The sequence below is a fragment of the Equus przewalskii genome, chromosome 14 (assembly GCF_037783145.1).
Source record: "Equus przewalskii isolate Varuska chromosome 14, EquPr2, whole genome shotgun sequence".
NCBI classification, from domain to species: Eukaryota; Metazoa; Chordata; class Mammalia; order Perissodactyla; family Equidae; genus Equus; species Equus przewalskii.
Window position 1 is genome coordinate 17,102,951 of NC_091844.1, and position 24,394 is coordinate 17,127,344.

The 24,394-nt window shown below is 44.6% G+C and overlaps 1 protein-coding gene across 1 annotated transcript; it reads left to right on the forward strand.

Moving 5' to 3' along the window:
* The first annotated feature begins 13,948 nt into the window (after positions 1 to 13,948).
* Positions 13,949 to 23,911, forward strand: FABP1 (fatty acid binding protein 1). The gene is made up of 5 exons (XM_008518652.2): positions 13,949 to 14,145; positions 18,300 to 18,520; positions 20,092 to 20,264; positions 21,567 to 21,656; positions 23,792 to 23,911. The coding sequence occupies exons 2-5, from the start codon at positions 18,454 to 18,456 to the stop codon at positions 23,840 to 23,842; spliced, it is 381 nt and encodes a 126-aa protein (XP_008516874.1). The 5' UTR covers positions 13,949 to 14,145; positions 18,300 to 18,453; the 3' UTR covers positions 23,843 to 23,911.
* The last annotated feature ends 483 nt before the right edge of the window (positions 23,912 to 24,394 follow it).

A 24,394-nucleotide genomic window follows, 5' to 3' on the forward strand; every position in this document is an offset into this window, starting at 1 on the left:
AGAGTTTAAAATTAGATATAAGGCAAGGTAACCTATTATTACCATTATTGTTATCACAGTTCTGGAGGTCCTGGCCAAGACTGTAAGGCAAGAAAAAGAAATGATAGGTACATGGATTAGAAGGGAATAGATTAAAATGTCATTGTTCTAAGATTATATGATCATTCACAATTAAACAAAGAGGGAGAGGACTTCTGTTTCTGGCCAAAGTTAACTTTCTTGCTGAAATTACCAAAAAACTAACAAAATACATGAAACAACAGTTTTCAAGATACTGGACAGCATACAATGAAGGAAACTGATCTCCGAGAGACTGGAAATAAATGATATGAGCGTTACAATCGCCCCAGCTTATTGCCTTGAGAGAGTTTCCAGGCTATGGCGCAGGTCAGGGAAACCCAGGTAGTGAATTCCCTGAGTCGATTTGAGGAGAGAGAGCTGAGAGTCCGGGAAGACTCAGTCAGCTGGAGTTTGCAGAAGAAAGTACTGGAGTGGAGAGATTGGCGCGGGCAGAGAACCCCAGAGATCTGCAGAGGGTGCCCTTAAAGTAGTCACCAGAGAACTGATCAGCAAGGGAATTACTCAAAGCCAAGGAAAGAACCAAGCAAATGATTACAGGTATTAGTGCCTGGTGCTCACACAGGCCCAGGAATAGTGCCTGTTCCTGCCACATGATTTATGGGGCATTGAATACATTACACTGAAAGGTCTTGTCTCCATACTGGGGCATAATTATCCCCAGTCAGAGCACTGCTCCAACCTTGTCTATCGAATCTTAAAAGCAAGACCCAACAGGATCAAATTATTTTGAAGTAATGAAACTGCACTCCAGAACAAAGGTCAAGAGTATTAACGGGAATACAAAAATATCCACCACTCCACAGGGTAAAATTTACAATGGATGGCATCCAATCAAAAGTTGCCAAGCATGCAAAGACAGGAGAAAACAACTCATAACAGGAGAAAAGTCAATCAGTTGTACTTCTCTAACTCACATAGATGTCAGAATTAGAAGAAAGGACATTAAAATGATTATTATACTTATGTATTCCATACGTTCACCATGTTAAGTAGAGATATGAAAGACTTTTTTTAAACCCACATAGAACTTTCAGTGATGAAACTACAATGTCTGAGGTGAAAAAGACACTGGATGAAATTAAAAGCAGATTAGATACATTACAAGAAAAGATTAGGGGACTTCGGGACACAGCAATAAAAGCTATCCAGAATGAAAAACACAGAGGAAAGAAACATAATTTGAAAGACACATAGAGCACCAATGAGCTGCCAGACTCCAAGCAGCCTAATAGAGGTGTGGTTATAGTTACCAAAGAAGAGGAGAGAGAAGGAGGTACAGAAAAAAATTTTAGAGAAATAACAACCAAAATGTTCCAACTTTATTAAAACTGTAAACCCAGATCCAAGAAGCTTGGCAAACGCCAAGCACAAGAATACTATGCCACAGCTCATCTTTTGTGACATCTGTAAAAGTAAAATGAGTGACAATGGTAGCACAAGGTCAGGAGGGGAGAAATGAAAGTATAGTATTTTAAAGTTCTTACATTGTACATGAAAAGGTATAATATCACTTCAAGATAGCATGTGATAAGTTAAAAACGTGTACTCTAAACCTTAAAGCAATCACAAAAATAACAAAGATTTTATAACTAATAAATGAACAAATGAGATAAAACTAGAAACATAAAATATGTATTTAACCCAAAGACAAGAAAAGGAAAAGAGAACAAAGAACAAATGGGACAAATACTAAACAAATAGAAGATGACAGATTTAAACCTAACCATATGAATGAACACTTCAAAAGTTGGTGGTCTATAGGTTTAGGTGACGGTTTCTAGATACAGCACCAAAAGCAAAAGCAATAAAAGATATGTTGATGAATTGGACTTAATATTAAAAGCTTTTATACTTCAAAAGACACTAGCAAGAAAGTAAAAGGACAACTCACAAAATGAGGGAAAATGTTTGCAAATCATATATGTGAAAAGGAACTTGTATCCAGAATATATAAAGACTTCTTACGACTCAACAACAAAAGGATAAATAACCCAATTTTAAAACAGGCAAAAGATGTGAAAAGACTACTCCAAAGAAGATAATCAAATGGCTAATAAGCACATAACAAGATGCTCAGTCTCATTAGTCATTAGAGAAATACAAATCAAAACCACAATGACATACCACTTCATACCCACTAAAATGGCTAGAATAAAAAGGATGGACAATAGTAAGTATTTGTGAGGATGTGGAAAAACTGAACCCTCGTATACTACCAATAGGAATGTAAAGTGGTACGACTGCTTTGGAAAATACTTTGGCAATTCCTCAAAAGGTTCAACATAGAGTTACCAAATGACCCAGCAATTCCACTCTTAGGTATATGCTCAGGAGAAATGAAAACATTATGTCTACACAAAATCTTGCACACAAATGTTCATAGTAGCATTATTCATAATAGCAAAAAAGTGGGAAAACTCAAATGTTCATCAACTCACGAATGGATAAATAATGTGGTGTGTCCACATAGGACAATTATTTGGCAATAAAAAGGAATGAAGTCCAGATGCACGCTACAGCGTGATGGAGCTTGTCGATATTACGCTAAGGGAAAGAAGCCAGTCACAAAAGAGCACATCTTGTGCAATATACCATTTATATGAAATGTCCAGACTGGGCAAATCTTTGGAGATAGAAAGTAGATTAGTAGTTGCCTAGGGCTGAGAGTGGGGTGTGGGGGAATAGGGAGTAACTGTTGATGGGTACAAGGTTTCTTTTTGGTGGGATGAAAATGTCCTAATATTAGATTGTGGTGATGGCTGCACAACCCTCTGACTGTACTAAAAAAAATTAATTATATATTTTTAATGGGTGAATTTCGTGGTATGTTAACTATATCTCAATAAAGCTGTTTTTTAAAATGTTAATGGGCTAAATATTACCATTAAAAGGTAAAGATTTTTCAATTACTTGGTGATTACAGTGGTACACTTTAAATATAAAGCCACAAATCATTTAAAAGTACAACGATGGAAAATTATCTATTGTATTAACACTAATAAAAAAAAAAAAGGTAGCTATATCAGACAAAGTAGATTTCAGAGCAAAGACTATTACCAGGGATAAAGAGGCAATTTTATAGTGAAAAAGGAGTCAGTTCATGAAGAGGACATGACAAACCTAATGTTTATGCACCCAGTAATGATGCTTCAGAACACATGACATAAAAGATGACAGAATTACAAGAAGATCTGGACAAATTCCAAATAATACAAAGAGATTTCACTGCTCCTCTCTCAACAACAGGTAGAACAAATAGACAAAAAAAACCCAACAAAAATAGAGCAGATTTGGGGAAAAAAGACTTTCAACCAATTTACCATGATTGAGACACTATACCTAACAAAAGCTGAAAACAAATTGTTGTCAAGTATACAAGGAAAATTTACCAAAATAAACCATATTCTGGACCTTAAAACAAGTCTCATAAGTTTAAAAGCATTCAAGTCATGCAAAGTATATTTTGTGTCCACAACAGAATTAAATTAGAAATCAATAGCAGAAAAATATTTGGAAAATCCCCCAGACATTTAGAAAGTAAATAATCTATAGGTCAAAGAAGAAATCAAGAGGGAAATTAGAAAGTACCTTAAACTGAATGAAAATGAAAACATATCAAAATTTGTGAGATGCCTCTAGAGCATCTTAGGAGAAAGTTTATAACACTAAACAGTGAAGAAAAAAGGTCTCAAATCAAGGACCTCAGCTCCCACCTTAAGAAAGTAGAGAAAGAAGAGCAAAGCAAGCAGAAGTTCGGACATGATAAAGATCAGAGTAGAAATCAATAGAAAACAAAAATAGAGAAAAATACATGATACCAAAAGTTGATTATTTGAAAAGATCAGTAAAATTGATAAGCCTCTAGTCAGAATGATAAAGAAGGAGAAAAGATGAGACACAAATTACCAATACCTAGGAATTAATTTAACCAAGAAGGTGAAAGACCTGTACACTGAAAACTAAAATACGCTGATGCCAGAAATTGAAGACGATGCTAACAAATGGAAAGATATTCCGTGCTCATGGGTTGGAAGAATTAACATTGTTAAATGTCCACACTACCCAAAGCAATGTACAGATTCAATGCAATACCTATCAAATTTCAATGGCATTTTTCACAGAAATATAACAAACAATCCTAAAATTTGTATGGAACAACAAAAGACACCGTATATCCAAAGCAATCTTGAGAAAGAACAACACTGGAGACATTACACTTCCCGATTTCAAGCTATTTTACAAAGGTGTGATAATCAAAACAGTATTTCACTGGCATAAATACAGACACAAAGATCACTGGAACACAATAGACAGCCCAGAAATAAACCCGTACATATATGGTCAATTAATTTACAGTAAAGGAGCCAAGAATATACAATGAGGAAAGGATAGTCTCTTCAATAAATGGTGTTGGGAAAACTGGACAGCCACATACAAAAGAATGAAACTGGACGACTATCTTAAACCATACACAAAACCTAACTCAAAATGTATTAAAGACTTGAACGTAAGATCTGAAATCATAAAATTCTTAGAAGAAAACATAGGTGGTAAGCTCTTTGAGATCAGTCTTAGCGATGATTCTTTGGATTTGACATCAAAAGCAAAGGTAACAAAAGTGAAAACAAACAAGTGGGACTACGTCAAACTAAAAAGCTTCTGCACAGCAAAGGAAATCATCAACAAAATGAAAAGGCAACCTACAGAATAGGAGAAAATATTTACAAATCATATATCTGATGAGAGGTTAATATCCAAAATATATAAAGAATGCATACAACTCAATAGCAAAGAAACAATCAGATTAAAAAATGGGCAGAGGATCTGAATAGACATTTTTCCAAATAAGACATACAGATGGCCAACAGGTATATGAAAAGATGCTCAACATCACTAACCATCAGGGAAATGGAAATCAAAACCACAATGAGATATCACCTCATACCTGTCAAAATGGCTATTATTAAAAAGACAAGAAATAGCAAGCATTGTCAAGGATGCAGTAAAAAGGAACCCCTGTGCACCATTGGTAGGAATATAAATTGGTGCAACCACTGTGAACAACAGTATGGAGGTCCTCAAAAACTTAAAAATAGAACTACCATATGATCCAGCAATTCCACTTTGGGGTATTTATCCAAAGAAAATGAGAACACTAACTTGAAAAGATAACTGCACCCTCAGCCATAAAAAAGAATGAAATGTTGCGATTTGTGACAACGTGGATGCTTAATAAATACTTGCTGAATGAGTGAATAAGTAATTTGCTTCTTATTCTACAAATGAGAAAATTGCTCTCAGGGAAGCTGGGATTGTGCAGCCAGGAATACATGAAATCCGACTACAAATTCTGCACTCTTTTCAGTTGATGGCAATGCCTATTTCTTATGCCCATTGAAGAGATTTAGAATGCAGAGTGGGGGCCGGGACTCTCCCCAAGAGTCACTGAAGATGATTGACAGCAATAAACTGTAAAAGTGGCAGTTTACGTTTGTGAATGGTTCAAGGTACAACGTGAGGCAGTCTTATTACGCTCACTTGAGTGCCAGAGGGGCCTCTGAACGCCGGGATCAAGGCCAGGATGTAGTGATCCCTGATGGAGACTGGAATGGAGAGGATGGTAGTCAACTTGCCGGTCAAGTGGGGGCTTTCCAAAGGAGATGGAGAAGGTGGGAAAGCCAGCACCCTGGAGAGATCCCAGGATGCTCAGGGAGGCCTCCCGCAACCACTTGCGACCTCATCAACAGAGCCTTCCCAGGAGTGTCATGGGTCATGCTTGTGTATTAAGTACACAAGGTTGTTGATAATTTCCTTTTTTTCCCCTTTTATAACATGGATTCAAGCTTCTTCCTCTGATCATGTGACACCCATCACTTGGGTCTGATGTGCACTCCCGAGGGTGAGAGGAAGGGGTGGCTTAGTGACAGGGCAGGGTGGTGTTTGCTGCTTGTGTGTGGAAGCAGAAGACAGTCAGAAACCACTTGCTTCCTTAGAGGTTCGGTGCTGAGGCGGAGGGGTGGGGGGCCTGACATTCAGCACAGCAAGGAGAACACCAGCCGAGTGAGGCTCAGTGGCTGAGAAGCAAGTGATGGAGACTGGGGTGGACCCAGGCCCTGAGATCCACGGAGCCTCCTCCTCACCAGGCAGCTCCTGCCTCGGCTCAGCCTGGGCCCGAGGTGAGCTAATAGGACAGGCCAGGGGGTACTGCTGCAGCATGGGGGCTTTTGAGGCAGTACTAAAACCTCATTCACTCATTCCTTCATTCCTTCGTTCAGTAGATAGTTATTAAGTACCTACAATGTGCCAGGCACTGATTTCTCTGGTTCTCTGGTCTAGTAGCCAAACTTGCTAGTGATGAACTAAAAGAGAAATTTCCAAATTCTGAGTATGTGTGCTTCATTCAAATACAAACTCTGCTTTGCATTTAGGATGAAAATGAGAGAGAAGGGATCTGTAACATTCTGGAGACAGTTCTAAGATTGCTCCAGAAGGCTGCCTTCTCTGCTCTTTCCTAGCTGTGTGGCGTCAGACAAGACGCTTTCCCCCTCTGAGACTCAGTTTTCTCTCTGGTGAAATGGGAGTTGCAGTCTGCACTGCGTCTGCCCAACAGGTGGTTGGGAATGAGTAAGTCTTGGTAAGCTGTGCTGTGCAGGATAAGGTACAGCATTTTATTCCAGCCTTAGGGAATTTGGAGTCTCTTTGAATCAGTCTCCCCAAGTGCAATGAAAGATATCAACCAAAACCAGGGTCAAGAGGTTGTCCACTTAAACCTATTTGGAAGAGGACTCAAGTCTGAATGGTTTGAGACACGACTAGTCCCCTTTGGGCCCACACATCTTTGTAAATGAAGATTTGAATCCCACTTACCACCCCTAAACCTGCCCTTTCTCAAGACCCCAGGGCTTCCCTGGAAAACTTTGCCCTGACCTTGGAAAACAGCTCCCATTAGAGATATTTTCAGCAAAGACAGCCAAAGAAGGCTGACAAACTCCAGTGCCCTGAGTTACAAGGGAATAGTTTAGTCAAGTGATATTTACTTGACTAAACTGTCAAAACCTTGGTCAAAGGAGAAATTTGAGCCAGAGCTGAACATGTGATTAAAAATACCCCCCAACACACACCCATCAGCAGACGGGGTGATCCATCTCACTCCTACTCTCAATGGACAACGTGCGTTTTGTGAGTTCTGCCTTCATCATGCAATTCCATACTTCTCCAGGCAATTTTCCAAGAGTAGGCTTTTGGCTTTCTATGAAATACTTCTAAGGACATTGCTAAACAGACTCCGAGCCCTTTCTCATAGACCTCTAATTATTCTCTTATCCTCATTCTGTGCAAGACATTTTTTCCCCTGCGTAATCAAAGATCCTCCCAGGAGGCAAATGCTAGAAGAACTGTTACCTGTAGGGAAAATTTGTGGCATTTATTTTATTCTTATCTATTGGCTCAGCCATTCAACAAATATGTCCCGAGTGCCTTCTATTGTCAACAATGTTGCTAAGCTCCAAAGATACAAAGATACAGAAAATCACAGTCCCTGCCCTCAAGAAAGGTACAAGTAGTAAAAGAAAATAGAAATAGGAATGTCATTGCAAACTTAAACCTCCATGTCCAATGTTATCACTGTACACGTGACTTACTATGACTATTATTTCCTAAGAGTTGAAATCCCCTGGTCATAGATCTATAGGCTGAAAGTGAGCAGTAGAAATTTTGCTTTTTATGTTTTTTGAAAACTTTACTTCCCAATCAAATTTCCACAATATTTAAAAATTTAATAATTCAGCTAGAATTTGAGGCCCAAGGGGAGAGATAATTCAGGTATCCCCAAGATTTTTCCTTGAGCCTCAGACCAAATGGAGCCTTGAGTATCTCTGTATCTGTTGGCAATACTGCAGAATAGCTCAGGGTTACATTTTGGAACCTACCGCTCTTTGAGACCTTGGCAGCCTCAACAAGTATACAGAGCATTTGGCAAAGTATCGTTTATCATGAGGCAGTCCCAAACGCTTGGAGAGTTTGCGCATTTGTGGGAAACATCCTGACGAAGGATGTACAGTGGTTCCCCCTCAGTGGAGTCACTCCTAGGTCCAGTATTAGTAAGGAGAAGATCAGAACAGTTTTGACATTAATGGATCCATCTGCCCCGTTTCCATACAAGTTTCCTATGAATTTGGTGAATATGGACTCCCATAGATCATGATGCACTTGAGAAATCTGACGGAGTCTGACTTCTCATCTTGGATCAATGTCACTGGTAGGGATGGGTCCAGACACTGGAGCAGGACCCCATGGGTTTGAATCCTGGCTCCTCTGTTATTCACCTGGGAGACCTTGAGTGAGTTCATTTAATTCTCTGTGCCTCAGAGTGCTCATCTCTAAAATGGGTTTTAATGCATTGTGTAAATGGGATAATTCATATAAATGTGCCTAGTAACAGTGAACGTTCATGAAGTACTATTAGCTGTGTGTAGCTGTAACAGCCAAGGATGTGCTGGAGGAATGGGGTGGTTCTGTAGCGGTGCGGTGTGAGTCCTAGCGAGACAGTCACTGTCTTCTAGATCTGGAAGTGACTGGGCAGCATCTGTTCACATCCCCACAGGGCCAGGACCCATCCTTTTCTAGCAGAGGGAGAGGCTGGGCTGAGTATTTCCCACATGGCAATGACTGCCTTGTTTTAATTAACTAAGTATATAAGCTAAGTCAATTAACTAATTAATCATTAATCATACAAGAAATACATTGTGAAAAAAAATCAAATAAAAACAAGTAAAAAGTACCTTTCCACTACACCTTCCCTACCCACTGCTCTCTTGAGAGATAACCAGTGTTAACTGTCTGGGATGTGCCCTTCCAGACTTTCTCCACACACATGTGGGTGTATGTATATTTGTAATCATAGTTATTGGGTTTTTAAAATTCAAATGAGATCATTGTATATATTTTTCTGTAATTGCCTTTTATTACCTTGACAGTACATCTTTGGAAATATTTCCAAGTCAGTATGAACAGAACTCACTCATTCTTGTTAATGACTACACAGTAACTCAAGTGACAGATGGACCATTATCTGTGTAAGCAGTCCTCTACTGGTGGATGTTTTGGTTATCCCCACCTTGTGGGCGACTGTGTAACAGCACGGCACAGAGAATATCAGCGCGGAGACTATTCCTTCATGAACTCAAATGAGTTCAAACTTCTGGGTTAAGGATAGAACAGACCACAGGCCTGTGAAATGAGAAGGTGCTACATTTTAAAGTTTAATAAGTATTTACTAAGATCATACTACATCTATGAAACCACGAAATCCCATCAGGTGGGTGGGTGCTGGCGCAAGAGTTGAAGGACAAGGCAGCCTGAATGAATTCTGATAAACAAGTTTGATCTGGGTATTTCTGTTGAGCTATGGACACAGATGCTGGGTTTTGCCCTCAGGATTTTAAGGGCACCACGGACATGTGGCAATGTACAATCTACCAGGAACTGAAGTCGAGGAGAGGAGACGGCATGGCACGCAAGTACACAAATAGCCATCGTTACATTATTACAGCCATTGCTTTGTTCATCAAACATTTCTTGAGCCTGTCTCTGTGCCAGAAACCATGAATGTCCAGTAGGGGAGACAAGGATGAAGGCTTGTACCCTGCCACCGAGCACCTTACCATCCAGAGGGAAAAGAAGACATGAAGCCAGGTGAGGTTTTAAGAGTGGTGCAGACAGCAAGGGGCTATAGAGACTAGATCAGGAGAGCTCAGGGTGAGGAGGAAACACTTTCAGCTAGGAGAAAGAGAAAGGGAAGAGGCAGAAGGACTATCTTCTCCCTACTTTGCCCTCCCACATGGATGGCATTAACATCCCCATGGAACCCATCCTGGGGCTTCCAGCAGCATCCGCAACTCCTCCCACTCCCTCATGCCCACTCATAATGGATCCCCAAAGGCTCTCAGTTACAATTGCAGAGTAGCTCTCCAATTCATACCCTCCATCTTCCTCCCAAGTTCAAGTCCTCATCCTCTGTTGCTGGAATTTTTGCAGTTTTCTAACCCATCTCTCTACCTTCAGATCTCTCCCCTTCCAGCTCTATCTTTCCAACTGCCTCAAAAGTAATCTTCCAAAATCACAAAACTAATCATATCACTCCTCTGCTTAAGAACTTTTGCTGACTTTCTACCACCTAGCATAGCAATATCCAGAATTGTGTCACCAGCATATCAGCTTCACTGTTATTTTTTGCCTTGTCTTCATATATCCTTGTGCCAGTTATTTGCCTGTGTCTCTCAGCCCCTTACCCTCACCTCACCACTCTGCTCTCTATTTGGGGGACTTGGAGTCTACAAACTACATTTTCCAGACTCCTTTGCCAGCTGCCTTTCTGGTTAGGACCTAGGCTACGCCCATTACCCAACCAGTGGGAAACTGGAAGTCAGAAGTAAGGGACAGTCAGAGGTAATCTTCCTTCTGCAGCAGTTGCTGGAAGTTCTAGTGGTTGCTGTTGTGTCAGCAGGAGTGCAGGGTGCTGGATTCTCCAGGCTGGGTAGCGGTGGCACTTTTTTCAGTAGTTCAAGCCCTGGTCAAGGTGACATCACTTTATTGGATCCAGAACTGGAGGCACCAGCAACCTCCAACACTATAGAAGCAAGTGTAGACCTCTGGGTTCCAGCCCAGAGGAATTAGTACCTCAAATCCCTTTCTTCCTTTTGCTCTTCTGCTCTTCCAACTTGGTAACCAATCCCCTATATTAAATTCCCTCATTTGAAATGCCTGTGGTAATATCTGTTTTCCATACCGGATTCCTGTATTGTTATGTTAGGTACTATTTTTATAGTTATAATAATTTATAATATTTATAGATTATTATAAAGTAAGTTATAATTTATAATATTTTATAGTTAGAGTTATATAGTTTTATAGTTATGTACTATTTTTCTCTAAGTCAGTCCTTAAAAAAAACAACTTGAGCTTATCCTAAGTAATAATATCCATGAGATCATAAGTTGGTATATATTTTTCTAATAGACAGTCAACTAAATACACAGCTATTAATATCAAAAGTGTTCATCCATGTCCCCTGTAAAATCATCTCTCGTGCTGATATATACTCCATTCTGGAAGACTCTAGTTTGGGGAGTACATCCAGCCTCGCCTTCGCTATCCGGCTGTGGCTCCCTCTCTCCATCTCCATCTCTGGTTCCTCTCACAGACTCTTCCATTCTCCTCTCTTTCCTTTCACTTTGAACTCTGTGCCTTTCTTCAGCAACAGCATGTTTTTTCTTGCCTTTGTCTGCTTCGTTCTCTATTCATGAAAGTATCTTGACCCCTTCCCTGACCAGAAAATTCCTTTTTACTCTTAACTCAAACATTCTCTATATTTTGAAAGTTTATTCTTACTTCGTTCTATTCAAAAAGTAGCTTGAACTTCCTCAGTGCTCCCTGGTAGACAGTGAGTTCCTTTGTGGTTTCAAAATGTGACACCAGCATGAATTTCACAAGGTAAGAACTAGAATTCAGTAAAATATGCTCTGCACTCCTCCTCTACTGAGCACCAGCATATCAGATCTTTCATAGCTCTGTGATCTCTCTTTATCCACATGGACTATCGGGTTATTTGGCCTAGAGTAATAGGACATTTCTGAACCAAGAGTAACCCAACCATGAGTACGCAAGAGGTCAATAACTCCTGGACTATTGTCCTGGCCACATTTTCTGGGTATGTACTCCATGGAAAGTGCTTTGCTAAGCTCCGGTTTAGAAGAATTTTCAAGACAGTAACCAAGGTATCCGTTTAAAAATTATAATATGGAAACAATCAAAGTAAAAAAAAATAAGCCTCAGAGTCCAAGAGCCTGGTTTCACGTTCCCATCTGGAAACTTCCTATTTGGGTAGCTGGAGGCAGTGACAAACCTCTTTATACCTTAGCTTTCTGATTTGAAAAATGGGGATAATAATGCTTACCTTATAGTATTATTTGGAGAAGTCAATGAGATAGTACAGAGAAAGCACCTACTTAGTGTCCAATTAATGGAAGCTGTTATTTTATCGCTATTGATACAATAAAAGCAATGGAATAGAATAGAAACCGCCTTTGGGGACGTTGGTCTAGGGGAGCAGAGAGGGCAGAGACCTCAGGAGGGCTGTATGGAGGGGAACCGTGGAGCCGAGCCTTGCGGGGTGTCAGCAGAGTGGCCGTCCTGACTCTGAAGGGCTGATGACTCTAAAGGCAGTAAGAGGCAGGGTGGCAGGGTGGGGAAGGCAAGTAGGCCAAAGATTGCTTGGAAGAATTTCTCTTGAAGGGTCAGGCTGACCTTGCAGACGACTGGACCCGCTTTCAACCCTCATAGGGCAAGGGACACAAGGACACAGGGACACGGGACAAGCAAACACTAGTAGCTTTTACAGCCACAATATGAACCAGCTTTGCAGATAAGTTTTGAGTTCCTTCTTGACTACATCAGGCCTCAAATGATCTCCACTGCCTGTCACATAATCCTCAGGATTTTCCACTCTACCGTGTCCAGTCAAGGAGGACTCAGTGGGGGCCCTACAGTAGATCATAGGAAAGTCTTACTTATACAACAAGGAGATTCCAAAAAGTTATTGTGTAAAGGGAAATTTTGCTAAATACGTTTGTTTGTGGAGTCTGTGTAGTGTGATACCTTCTACGGTGCAAACCACTGCCCATAATTTTCATTTGACATATTTGCACTTTCGCCCCTCGGTGGGTTCTGCTAGCAGGCAGACCTCTGAAAACACTAAGGATGTTGAACGGTTTGAAGGCAGGTCCCGTTCTAGGTACTGGACAGTCGATACAGGGGCATTCTCGAAGGAATTTCTTTAAGGAATTCTGTCTCTGAGAACCGACAGAATAGGCATATGAAAAACATGGCTTAAGAATGTATTCAAAATTTTTTGTTGAAGGATGTACATCCTGAAATCCCACCAAAAGGATTTAAAGCCGCACATAATAAAAACACAAGATTTCCAGGATCTGTGACATGGCCATCTGAACTGATGAAAACTCTTCCTTCCACATGACTAGAATGTGCAGGTTGAACCGTAGCAGGTTTTCAGGTATACAGCTGAGGAAGAAAGAAAGAAAGAAAGAGAAAGAGAGAGAGACAGAAAGAAAGAAAGAAAGAGAGAGAGAGAGAGAGAGAGAGAGAGAGAGAGAGAAAGGAAGGAAGGAAGGAAGAGAAGGAAGGAAGGAAGGAAGGAAGGAAGGAAGGAAGGAAGGAAGGAAGGAAGGAAGGAAGGAAGGAAGGAAGGAAGGAAGAAAGAAAGAAAGAAAGAAAGAAAGAAAGAAAGAAAGAAAGAAAGAAAGAAAGAAGGAAAGAAAGAAAGAAGGAAAGAAAGAAAGAAAGAAAGAAAGAAAGAAAGAAAGAAAGAAAGAAAGAAAGAAAGAAAGAAAGAAAGAAAGAAAAAAGTCCTCAGATGCCAGGAACACAGAGGGAACAGAGTCAGAGCAGTAAGCAATGAGCTGGGGCTGGGGCACCGGGATGGTTGCCGGGAAATTGACCTGGATGGCCAGGAGTGTGGGTTTTCATGCCCCTCAGGAGCAGGAGACGAGGCCACGGGCCCACAACAGATACAAAGTGGGAACTGAGATGCCTGGTAGTACAGTTGCACCATAGCAAACGGGGGACTGGAGACCCTCCCCACCGGCCCAGGGAGATGGGAGGGAAACCTGTCCCCAAAACAGGAGATAAACAGAAAAATTAGTCCTGGGGGGGGTGCCCTGAGCACCTGACAGAAGCAAATGCAAAGTTCTCTGATTCCCTCTGATATGAGCTGCACGTTCCTGAGGGACTTGACTGTTGACACAGCGCTTTCGCAAGGCAGAGAATGTCGCGACCATTTAACAGATAAGAAAGTGGAGCTTCATAAGGCTGAGGGATTTGTCCAGGATCGCACATCAGGTGATCCTGAGAAGAGCTGGGTTCAAACCCAGCCCTTCTTCTCAGCCCGGCCTGTAGCAGAAGTACGGGCTCACAGGGCACCTCCTGAAACATCCAGGAAACGGGCAGACTGGCACTAGAGACATCCTGGGCTCAGATCCAAGTGCAAAGGTACGTGGCCTAAAATCAATGGCACTCATATCCTGGCCACCAAGAGGCATGTCACCTCGCCTCGCATACCTCCATGCTGCTCATCTGAGTAGGGAATATGAGAAGAGAAGTCTAGTGGGGGCTGGAGCGGGGCTGGAGTCTCTGGGTAGATAAAAATCAGAAGCTGTGCCCAGGGAGTGGAATCTTTTTTTTTTCTTGAAAGCCACTTGAACTTTGTCATTGCAGTTAAGCTTATCTCTTCTCGTGTTTACTTAGCTTGTGGGCAGGAGATGTCATTACCCTCTCTTGATTTTCTGGAAAACTACTTACAGGTGTTAAATTTGGAAATGGCCACCAACCTCTGAGGCCTGAAGACTCACACACTCACGCAAAATCTGGCCAAAAGGAGGCCATTGGGGGTTGCCTAAGAATCTCCCTGTCTGGGATCTGGGGGACAGAGGAAGTCCTCGCCTCGTGTTTGTCAGCTCGGTCTACCTGCCTCTCCCATCTATCAGGCTGTCCACTTGACGCTGGAGCTGTCTGGTTTTCAATGTCTGTGCCAGCCCCTTGACCAGCCTGAGTCAGTCATGCCGGGGTGCTGCCTGGACCACGTAGGCAGGAAGTACAGGGCTGGGCAGGAGGGTCGGCTCCCAGGGCTGCTCTTCCTCAGACACCAGAAAAGGCGTAGCCGATCCAGGCTCCCGAGAGGCCTCTGGGATTGGTGCTGCCACGCCCTGTGGAGAAACTTTCACGACCTCCTCCACTCTCCACCTTAGATCCCAGAGATCAGCACTGTGGGGCGTGTCATTTGACATCTGCAGTCAAGGGGAGAGGGTCTGGATGTGGACTTTATGTGCCAGGTATCCCTTTATCTGAGGAGGGATGTTGGGCAGGCCGTGGCTGCATGAGAGAGCATGGTGCATCCAGGGCACTGCAAGTAGGTCCTCCCAGACAGAGCACCTGATGGCTGGGGATGGGGGCTGGTAAATGGCCTTATCATTGCCATTTCCTTGGTGATTAGTTCATTGGTTTCAGACTGCAAAGCTTCTGTGCTCTCCGTTTAAGGAAGTTTTTAATGATTTGCTCCCTGACAAGTGTTTGAAGAATTCTTAGGGTATGTGCTGGGGTAGGTGGGGTCTCAGGTATGACTTGAATTTAGCCTTGGGCTCACCTACTGCACAGTCATGAGACAGACACACCAGCAATTACCCCATGAGGATTAGCCTACGTAACCCAGATGCCATCTGGGATTGCACAGTAAGCTAGGATTTGGATAAAGTTATCTTGAATTCCTTCAAATCTCCCTAAGATCTCTGGGGATCCTGGGGACCCCCACGGACACTCTGTTTTAGGTATGCTGCCTCAGCCCCATCGCATCAATCCAGAAATGAAACTCAGACCTTCATCATCTACCGCTGGCACACATACTGATTCATGTATTACATTTTGCTGTATTATATATTTTTTTCTATTTTACTGAAGCATTTGAGGCAGTTGGGGAGGGAATTAAAGAAGGATGCATGGGGATTCACTTTGCAGCAAATGAGCAGCTTCAAATTCAACATTAGCTCTCCTAGAAGCTCTTCCTGCCTCTCTGCCATTGGGGGTGTCTTGACCCATCACCCTACACCTTCTCCCTGGCCCCTCTCCTCTCTGTTTGTGCATTGCTCTCTTTCTTCTCCTTCGACAGCTAGGAGGGAGAAAGAAGACACAACCAGGCCTCTCCTGGTCTCCCGCACAGCATGGCAGCACTTCCTTTGCCATCTCAGCCCTCGCTGACACTCAGATCTTGGGTCTCACTCACTCTCCCAAGCAGCTTATCCAGTCAATTTCACTCTATCTCTCTCTCTCTTTCTCACACACTCATACACACACACTCATACACACACACACACACACACAGTTTCCTCTCCAAGAGAAATTCTGATGCCAGTTCTTGAGATAATGGATATTTCTCGACCTTACATATATGAAAATAAAAAATTATTGTCCCACCTGAAGGAGATTGGGATATAATATGGACCCCGCAACACAATGAGACATGTTAAAAGGTACATAGTCAAGGTTCAAAACAAGAGGAGAGGAGCCGGTGGATGCGCCTATCGTCCTTTGAGCCAGTTTTCCTCCTCCTGTTCAGATGCTAGGGCATTTGTGGTGACTAAAAATGGCCGTGAGTTCTCAGCATTCAAGCCTGCTCAACGTTCTCCAAGGACAGGCCCAGCCCATGGCCTGGAACGTGCTTTGTGTCTTGGGCACTGTCAGAGGAGGACCGAGCAGGGAGGGCAGAGCAGAGCACCCCGCTCCACTTAGAGGGGAAGGTTTACTGGGGCCGGAATCTGCATGACAGCACATTCAACCAGTGTTCTCTGCCCATGCTGCTCAGAAGGTAGTGATCTCTCTGTGACGGGGTGTATGCTAACACCACCTGTCAGGGATGCTGGAGAAGGGCTCCGGCATTGAGCAGGTGGGTGGAGGAGAGGAATTTTAAGGTGCTTTTCTCGATCACCTTTCTAAATTCTGGAGATTTTGGAGAGTATGTGTGAGGAGATTGTGATGATAGAGTGCCAGCACCGTGGGCTCACATGCCTGTGTCAGTCCTAGCTCCCCATGCTCCCGTGGCTTTGATCCCCCATCCACACACATGTCCCCTGCCTCATGCGCAACCAGAACCTGAGGGCTGCCAGGCTTCGAGAGCAGACACCCCAGCAGCCCAGCTGTTCTAGGGCGCAGAGACGGGGGACTGCCTGTTTGGCAGATGAGTGAGTGAGCATCTTGGTGATTGTGCTCCAGGTAAGAACAGATGGGATCCCCTGGCAGGGGAGGGAACCATCCAGGAAACAGAGAGAGCTCTGTCTGGAATCTCCCATCAACTCGGGCATAGGCTAGAATGGCAGAGCAGGGGTGCAGAGGAAGGAGAAAAAATGGATAGGGATGGGGAGAGAGTAGATGCCTCTCCGGCTTGGGGTCACAGATTGCCAGCCCTGTTCACATCCTCTCACACTGGACTCTCAGCCAAGTCGCAGCTCTGTTTGACAGACAGACAGACAGACACACACACACCCCAATCTCCTTGCTGCCAAGCCCCAGTGATTCAGTGATTTGAAGGGGTTTGCCAACCTGACTACTCGATATCTCTTATTTTCCTTTAATAAGGCAAGCCGTGGCCTCATTATCTTTGGACGGCTTTTATTTGCTGACCCATCATTAATTGGACATCTACTATGCGCCAGGTATTAGGCACACCAAGAAGTACAATGAGAAAGAATACATAGAGAAATAATCCCAGTAGGAATTAGAACGTAGGTACAGTCGTTTCCGCAAGTTTCGCATCTGTGGGTTCAACCAAGGGACGTTCCGCGGTTTGTTCACCCTGTGGATACTGAAGGCCACCTAAGGGACTTGAGCATCCTTGGATTTTGGCGTCCACGGGGGATTCTGGAACGAATAGCCTGCTATATCGAGGGACGAGTATATTTGCAAAGTGCTCTGAGAGCCCAGAGGATCCATAGAGGAGGTGAATATGGGGGGAAGGGAAGGAAGGGGAGACGGAGCAGCGTGAATGCATGCACGGAGTCATGGGCGCCCCTGGCGGGTTCGGTTAGCCCAGCAGGTACTACCTACTTTCTTTACCCTACTTTGTTTCTGCCTAATAAAGTGCACCTCGTTTCCACACAGCTGGTTTAAGTGATTGACCCCTGCCTTTAGTATGTTCCACTGTAACACTTCAGAAAGGAGACTGATCTGACTGTGGAGGAGCCTATAATCATCAAGGAGGAATTTCCAGAATACAAAAAAAACAGCTCTAGGGGCTGATGACAACCTTGTAAGAATTAAGTTTGCGTAATGATAAAGATGGGAAAAGAGCGTAAGATTATGTAAATAAGGTGAGGTTTTGAGTTTAAAGGGATTCTTCAGTATTTTTCTGTGTCTATATGTAGATCTAGATACACACACCTATATGCACACACGAACATATATGTCTATATATGTATATGTATATGTGTGTGTGTGTGGACATGTATGCACACGCACACACATTTCATGGGAGAGTAGCACCTTCAAGGCTACAGGGCCATAGGCTTTGAACTTGATTGACACCCATCAATGTTTGCTGAACTAGAGCAAACGTCTGCTGTGCCCATCCTGTTTTTTTTATCGTTGACCATTGCTCTCAGGAGTTAATGTTTGAACCTGGACATAAAGGAGTCAACAGCTACTGACCTCTGGCCAATATTCGAAAGGGAAGGAGCCCCCCTATAAATCAGTCCGCACCGGGCAGCTGGGCTAGCAGAGCTGCAGATCAGCTGTGGAGGGAGCCCCGTCGCCACCATGAACTTCTCCGGCAAGTACCAACTGCAGAGCCAGGAAAACTTTGAGCCCTTCATGAAGGCAGTCGGTGAGTGCTGGGCTGGGCGCCAAGGCTTGGGGTCATGGCAGCGAGGGTCTGACCTGCAAATGATGGTTATTCAGGGTCTCGATGTTGGGATTGGAGGATAAGTTCGGGGTCTACATGGACCAGGCACGTGTTGTTGACTTTTTTGGTCACTTGCAGCTTGTGCTATACTCGCTGGACAAGGCCGCCCCATAGATAAAGGGAGAGCTCTGAACTAGGGTCTGATCTGGATTGAAGCCACCTCTGCTGGTACCTCGCTATGTGACTCAGTTCATTCATTCCTTCAAGGCCAACCAGCTGCTGGGCACCGTGCTGGACAGACGCTAGGGAGACAGATAGCGATGAGCCAGAGAAAAAGAGAAGAAAGCAATGCAATAAAGGATTCCCTAATGTGTACTGAGGGCCGACTCAGTGCCAAGCACTGTGCAAAGCCCTTGATATGCAATGTCCATTGACTCCTCACCAAAAACCTCTGAGTTGAGTATTATTTTTCCCATTTTACAGTTGTGGCAATTGAGGCCTAGAAAGGTTAAGTAATCCTGACCAAGTTCACGCAGGTGAGAAGGGTTTGTGTTGGGATTTAAAGCAGCCACTGCTTCCCAAAGACCCCATTTTAACCCCCTTCCCCCTCAGAGTCGCTTATAGGAGGATGTGACGCTCATGGAGTCAGGGGGACGTCTTGGTGGTAGTGAAGGTGGGCCTTAGGCTGAGTCCTGGAGGGTGAACAGGTGTCCACTAGGGGACTGGGGGAGGGGATTGTGCTCCAAGTAGAGGGAACCTTGTGAGCAAAGAGGTAGTGTGACAAGGAAGGGTGCCAAGAAGGAGAAGGGTGGGGAAGACAGCAAAGGCAGAGAGGAGGAGCTTTGGGGCCCGCCGAGAGATTGGCTCTTCTCCTGTAGGGCCAGTCCCGCCACATCTCTGCATCTCACGTCCCCCACCTGTGCAACAGGACCCTCCACCTCTGAGGTCATGCACATGGTTTTTATGAACCTCAATTCCTGTAACAGCGTGGACATGCTCTGACATTTTTAAGCCCTGTCCCAGGGTAAGGGACTCCTGGTACATCTTCCTCAAGAGCCTTGACGACAGAGGTTTGCCCGGCACAGTCCCGGTGTGTGCATGTTGTCCTGGCATAATCATTAATAGCTCCCCCTTTCTCTCTCAGGAGTGACCTGTCTTGGAAGATAAACTGTATGGTCCCATGGGTGTGGAGGACGGAATTCTTATACTCAGAGAGCAAAGTCTCTGGGCACTGAAGGAAGAGGAGTGAGCAAGAGAGTGAGAGCTAGGGTGCTCACAGAGGAAAGGTTCTTCGGGCCAGAGGAGTGTCTATTTTATAAACCAACTGGCAAGTTATAAAACAACTTTGTTGGGCAGAGCAGGTCAGGCCAAGCTAGGCCACTGACCTTCCTTTCAGAGGTCAAGGCCCATGTTGCCCACAGGACTCCAGTGCTTACCTGTGGCCTCTGGGGAAACACAGCATCCCCACCCCACCCCCCGTCTCTTTCTCTTTTGACCACCACCTTGCAACTCCCACCTCTGCCTGTCTCTAAACTTCAAATGGTTTCCACCAGGTATGTCCGATGACCTCATCCAGAAGGGGAAGGACCTCAAGGAGACTTCGGAAATCGTGCACAATGGGAATCACTTCAAGATCACCATCACCACAGGGCCCAAAGTGGTCCACCACGAGTTCACTTTGGGGGAGGAGTTTGAGCTGGAGTCCTTTACTGGGGAGAAGGTCAAGGTAGGAGGTGCCCCCTCTAGTCACCCTCTGCTTCCAGAACTTTCCCTGGAGGCTGGCCCCGGGACTTCCTCCCTCAAAGCTCCCACCTCACAATCCCCAACATGGATATCTTATCTCTGAACCCACTTCTAGGGTGACAGGCCCAGGGACAAAGACAGCTCTTAGGGAAGAAGCTCGTAGGGAAGCCACTCCTGTTTTCCTCAGACTGCCCAGGGGTGCTCTGGGCTGAGAATCCAGGAGCCTCTCTTCCTCCCTTGGAAACTCCACACACCCTAGCCCAACCCATGTCACTGAGCAGCCGTCTTCACTCCTCCCCTCCAGACAACTTCGTGCGTTGGGCTCAGCATGTTGGACTCTTTACCTCTTCCGATCGCTCTCTATTTCTGCTCCTCCAGATATAACATTACCAATCGGGAAATCTGTGATCAATTTTTTAGGAGGGAAATTCTCTCCATATGCCCATAGTAAGGGGCAGGCCATCATGGGTTTTCCATGGGCCTTTTCCAATTGTCCACTTTGGAGGCAAATTTTTAATCTTGGCCAGTGTCTTCTGCTCCCTGCTGGGTTTCAGTTACCTCTTCCTAGATGCATAAAGTTTGAAAAGGAGACCATAATATGAAAGATAAATGTACTGGAAGGAATAATATATACCAAAGCAAGGAGATGTGTTCTCCCAACTGGCCAGTATTTTGAATTTTGCTACGACCTCCCTCCGTTAGCTTGGAGAATTGAGATTTTACTCCATTGTATTTTAGTGTTTGTGTTTGAGACCACTTAGGTATCTATGCTGATTTCTAGATGACATACTATAAATTAAAAGGCTGACAAAAGAAGCCCTGACATTTTCTTTAGCTTTTTTTGTGTTTTTTTTGTTTTCTGTTTGTGAGGAAGATTAGTCCTGAGCTAACATCTGCTGCCAATCCTCCTCTTTTTGCTGAGGAAGATTGGTGCTGAGCTAACACCCATGCCCATCTTCCTCTACTTTATATGTGGGACGCCTACCACAGCATGTCCCGACAAGGAGTGCATAGGTCTGCACCCAGGATGTGAACTGGCAAACCCAGGGCCGTCAAAGCAGAATGTGTGAACTTAACCACCGCGCCACTGGGCTGGCCCCTCTTTAGTTCTTAAATGCACCTCACCTCTGTTTAGAGCCAGAGAACTAGGGTGTTGGCATTATACAAAGATGAGCCATTTGGTTGTTGTAGGCAGAGACCCACGCAGGGGAGCCAGCTTCATTAGCAAGGCTCTTGCTCCCTCCCCAGACTCCTCCTCACAGGCTATCTCTTCTGTCCCCTGCAGGCAATAACTCACATGGAAGGTGATAAACTGGTGTCAACCATCAAAGGCATCAAGTCTGTGACAGAACTCAAGGGTGATATAATCACCAATGTAAGTTGGTGCTCTGAGCTTTTGGCTCCCAGTGCTTGGAGCAGGGAGGATGGTGGGGTGGGGGGAGGTGCTGAAGGGTGAGGAACAGCCCTCCTGCTGCCTTTCCTGTTGTCAATCTCTGCTACCACTTACTGAGGGTCTGTGATGTCCCAGGCAGTTTACACACGTTATCTCTGATCTTCCCAACAACCTGAACTTTTTAAATGGGGAAACTGAGGCAACAAACAGCCAGGAAATGGCAGAGCTAGGGTTCCTGTGAACCGGGTCTGTCTCACAGGGCTGCCATACATGGTTGTACAGGGCCCAACCCTAGGGGGAGCTACTCCCACTATAGACAGTATAGATTTGTATACTTATTACAATCTTGCAGTGCATGCCAGTAAGGCATCTTGTTCTGACAAAACCAGTGCAGTATATTTGGGTAGTTTTCCAACAGATAGAAGTGTAGTATCTTGAGGAAGAGGCAACCCTTTCTAATTCACCAAAAGCCCCACGTGTGCTGGCAGCGGCCCCAGCTGGTTCCTCCTGAGTTCTCTTAGGCTGTCCTTCAACCACCACTTTGCAGGTCAGGGTCAACCCCCCAACCTCCCCTACTTCCTTCTCTCCTCATTGCCATCCCCTGTCTCCTCTCCCCTTCCTTCACTAACACCCAGATAAGATGGGGTAAGAGAGGTGCTCGGAAGGAGGCGACCCCCAGGGTCATGCAGAGCCATAGCCCAGCCCACCTTTCGAGGTCTCCGCTGGGATGTAGCCCCAAGGCTCGCTCACAGGCTGGAGGGCAGAAATCCATTCATTCTCTCCTGTGGGCCTCTGATTCATGGAGCAGCCCTTCCCGCTGATGCAGCACCCACACACAAGGAAGGCTTTGTTTGGCCAAAAGTTGGGCTCTTTCATTGCCTTTTCTGTTTTATGAGATTGCGGTATTAGTAGCTATAACTCTCCCCTTCTGCCTCAGCACTAACCAACAAGCCACAGAGTCCTCCACCTGCCCTGCAAACCCAGGGCGCTCAGCAAATGCCTTTGCCCTTTTGGCATTTGTAAGGAGAATCATATTCATGGCAATTTTACAGCAGCTTTCAGTCTGGCACACTCCAGTTGTGTGTGCCACATCAGCCTTGGTGCCTGCCTGTCGGCCAGGGCCTGTCCTTGATTTGGGGGTGAGTAGTGCAGTGTTTCTCCTGCAGTTATGTCCCCTGGGCTCTTCTTTGCCCCCAGGGTGTGCTTTAGGGTGTAACAGAGGCCAGAACACCACCCCAGGGGTCCATCATAACCTTTTCAAGTGGAGAAATCCCTCAACTAGGGAGAGTGTGAGTCAATCAGGAAACACACAGTCCCCAACCCCTACCCTGGCACATTCACAGCCGAGTAGAAAGGGACCAGCAGGGAGTGAGAGATGAGCCTGTCCTGGACTCGGTCCTGACCAACATCCTTTGATATGCTTCATCTCTGCTAATCCTCTCGTCTCCTGCGAGGGAGGCAGGTTGAGGGATTACCCTGTCCAAGGTCACCCACCTAATGAGTTGTAGAACCAGAATTCAAACCTGGATCTTTCCATTCCATTCCATTGCTGCTGGAGCTAAGGGGCTCCTTTTTAATCCTGATGACATTACCCCACGTCATTGCCACCAGCAAGGGGGAGGGATGTGGGGAGAAAGGAACATCCCTCAAAAACACAAAAACTGATGAATCCAATGAATCTGATGTTTTTGTGTGCTTCACAGCTCTTTAGGAGGAAAACTGCACAACCTACCATGTTCCAGGCTGGGTGCCTAAGTGTTACCACGTACATGTGTCCTTGGTGTTCAACACATGTTTGGTACCTAGTGGGCACTCAATGAACCTTCGAGAAATTGGATTGGACTGGACTTGTTTGGATGGTCTTGTTCTCACAGGCATTGATATAGAAAGGGATTCAGTAAAAGGCAGGATAATTCTCCAAGTGAGGAAGTGAAGTAACAGAGACTTAGCATGAGGTTTTAGAAAAAATTGCCAACCCTTCCTCTGGCCCTATAGAAAACAGAGGAATCCATGAATTGTTTTATATGTTAGCATATCTGGGGCTATTTTGTAGGCTTGGTTATCTTTTACAATTCAACAGCAGATGAACATTTCACGATTTCTTTTCTGACTTTCAGACCATGACACTGGGCGACATCGTCTTCAAGAGAGTCAGCAAGAGAATTTAGACAAGTCTGCATTTCATATTCTTTTACTGTGTAAAACTAAGGTAGTAAAGTGAATTCGTTTAAAAAAAATGTCTTTTCTTCTTAATGGCTTTTCATTGATGGTGCTATTGGTGTCAGTGGGCACTGATCACCTATATTTTTGTAAACCTTGATAATCCGCATGTTCCATCCTGCCGGGTCAGGTCTGATGGAAGCTTCTCAGCCTGAAAGCAGATCCCAAAACACCGACTCAGGTGACCCTCTGAAGAACACGAGATGTGGCTGGATCTGTAGAACAGCCCTAGAATGATCTTTCCTAGTCATCCCCACAGGCAAGGAGCTTGGGCAAGAGGGTGTGCAGTGTGCTGGCCCTGAGGGTGGTTCCCTGTGGGGACAGAGAGGAGGAATGCTGGACAGGAATGAAAAGAGTAGGCACTGACCCTCCCAAATGGACAATTCACCCCCTTAGGGGAGGGCTGAGCAAGGAGCCTACAAGAGGTACCAGAAGGACAGAGGAAGCTTGGGTGGAAGCTCCCTCCGTGCAATGGGCAGAGGCAGAATGTGGGAGAAGGA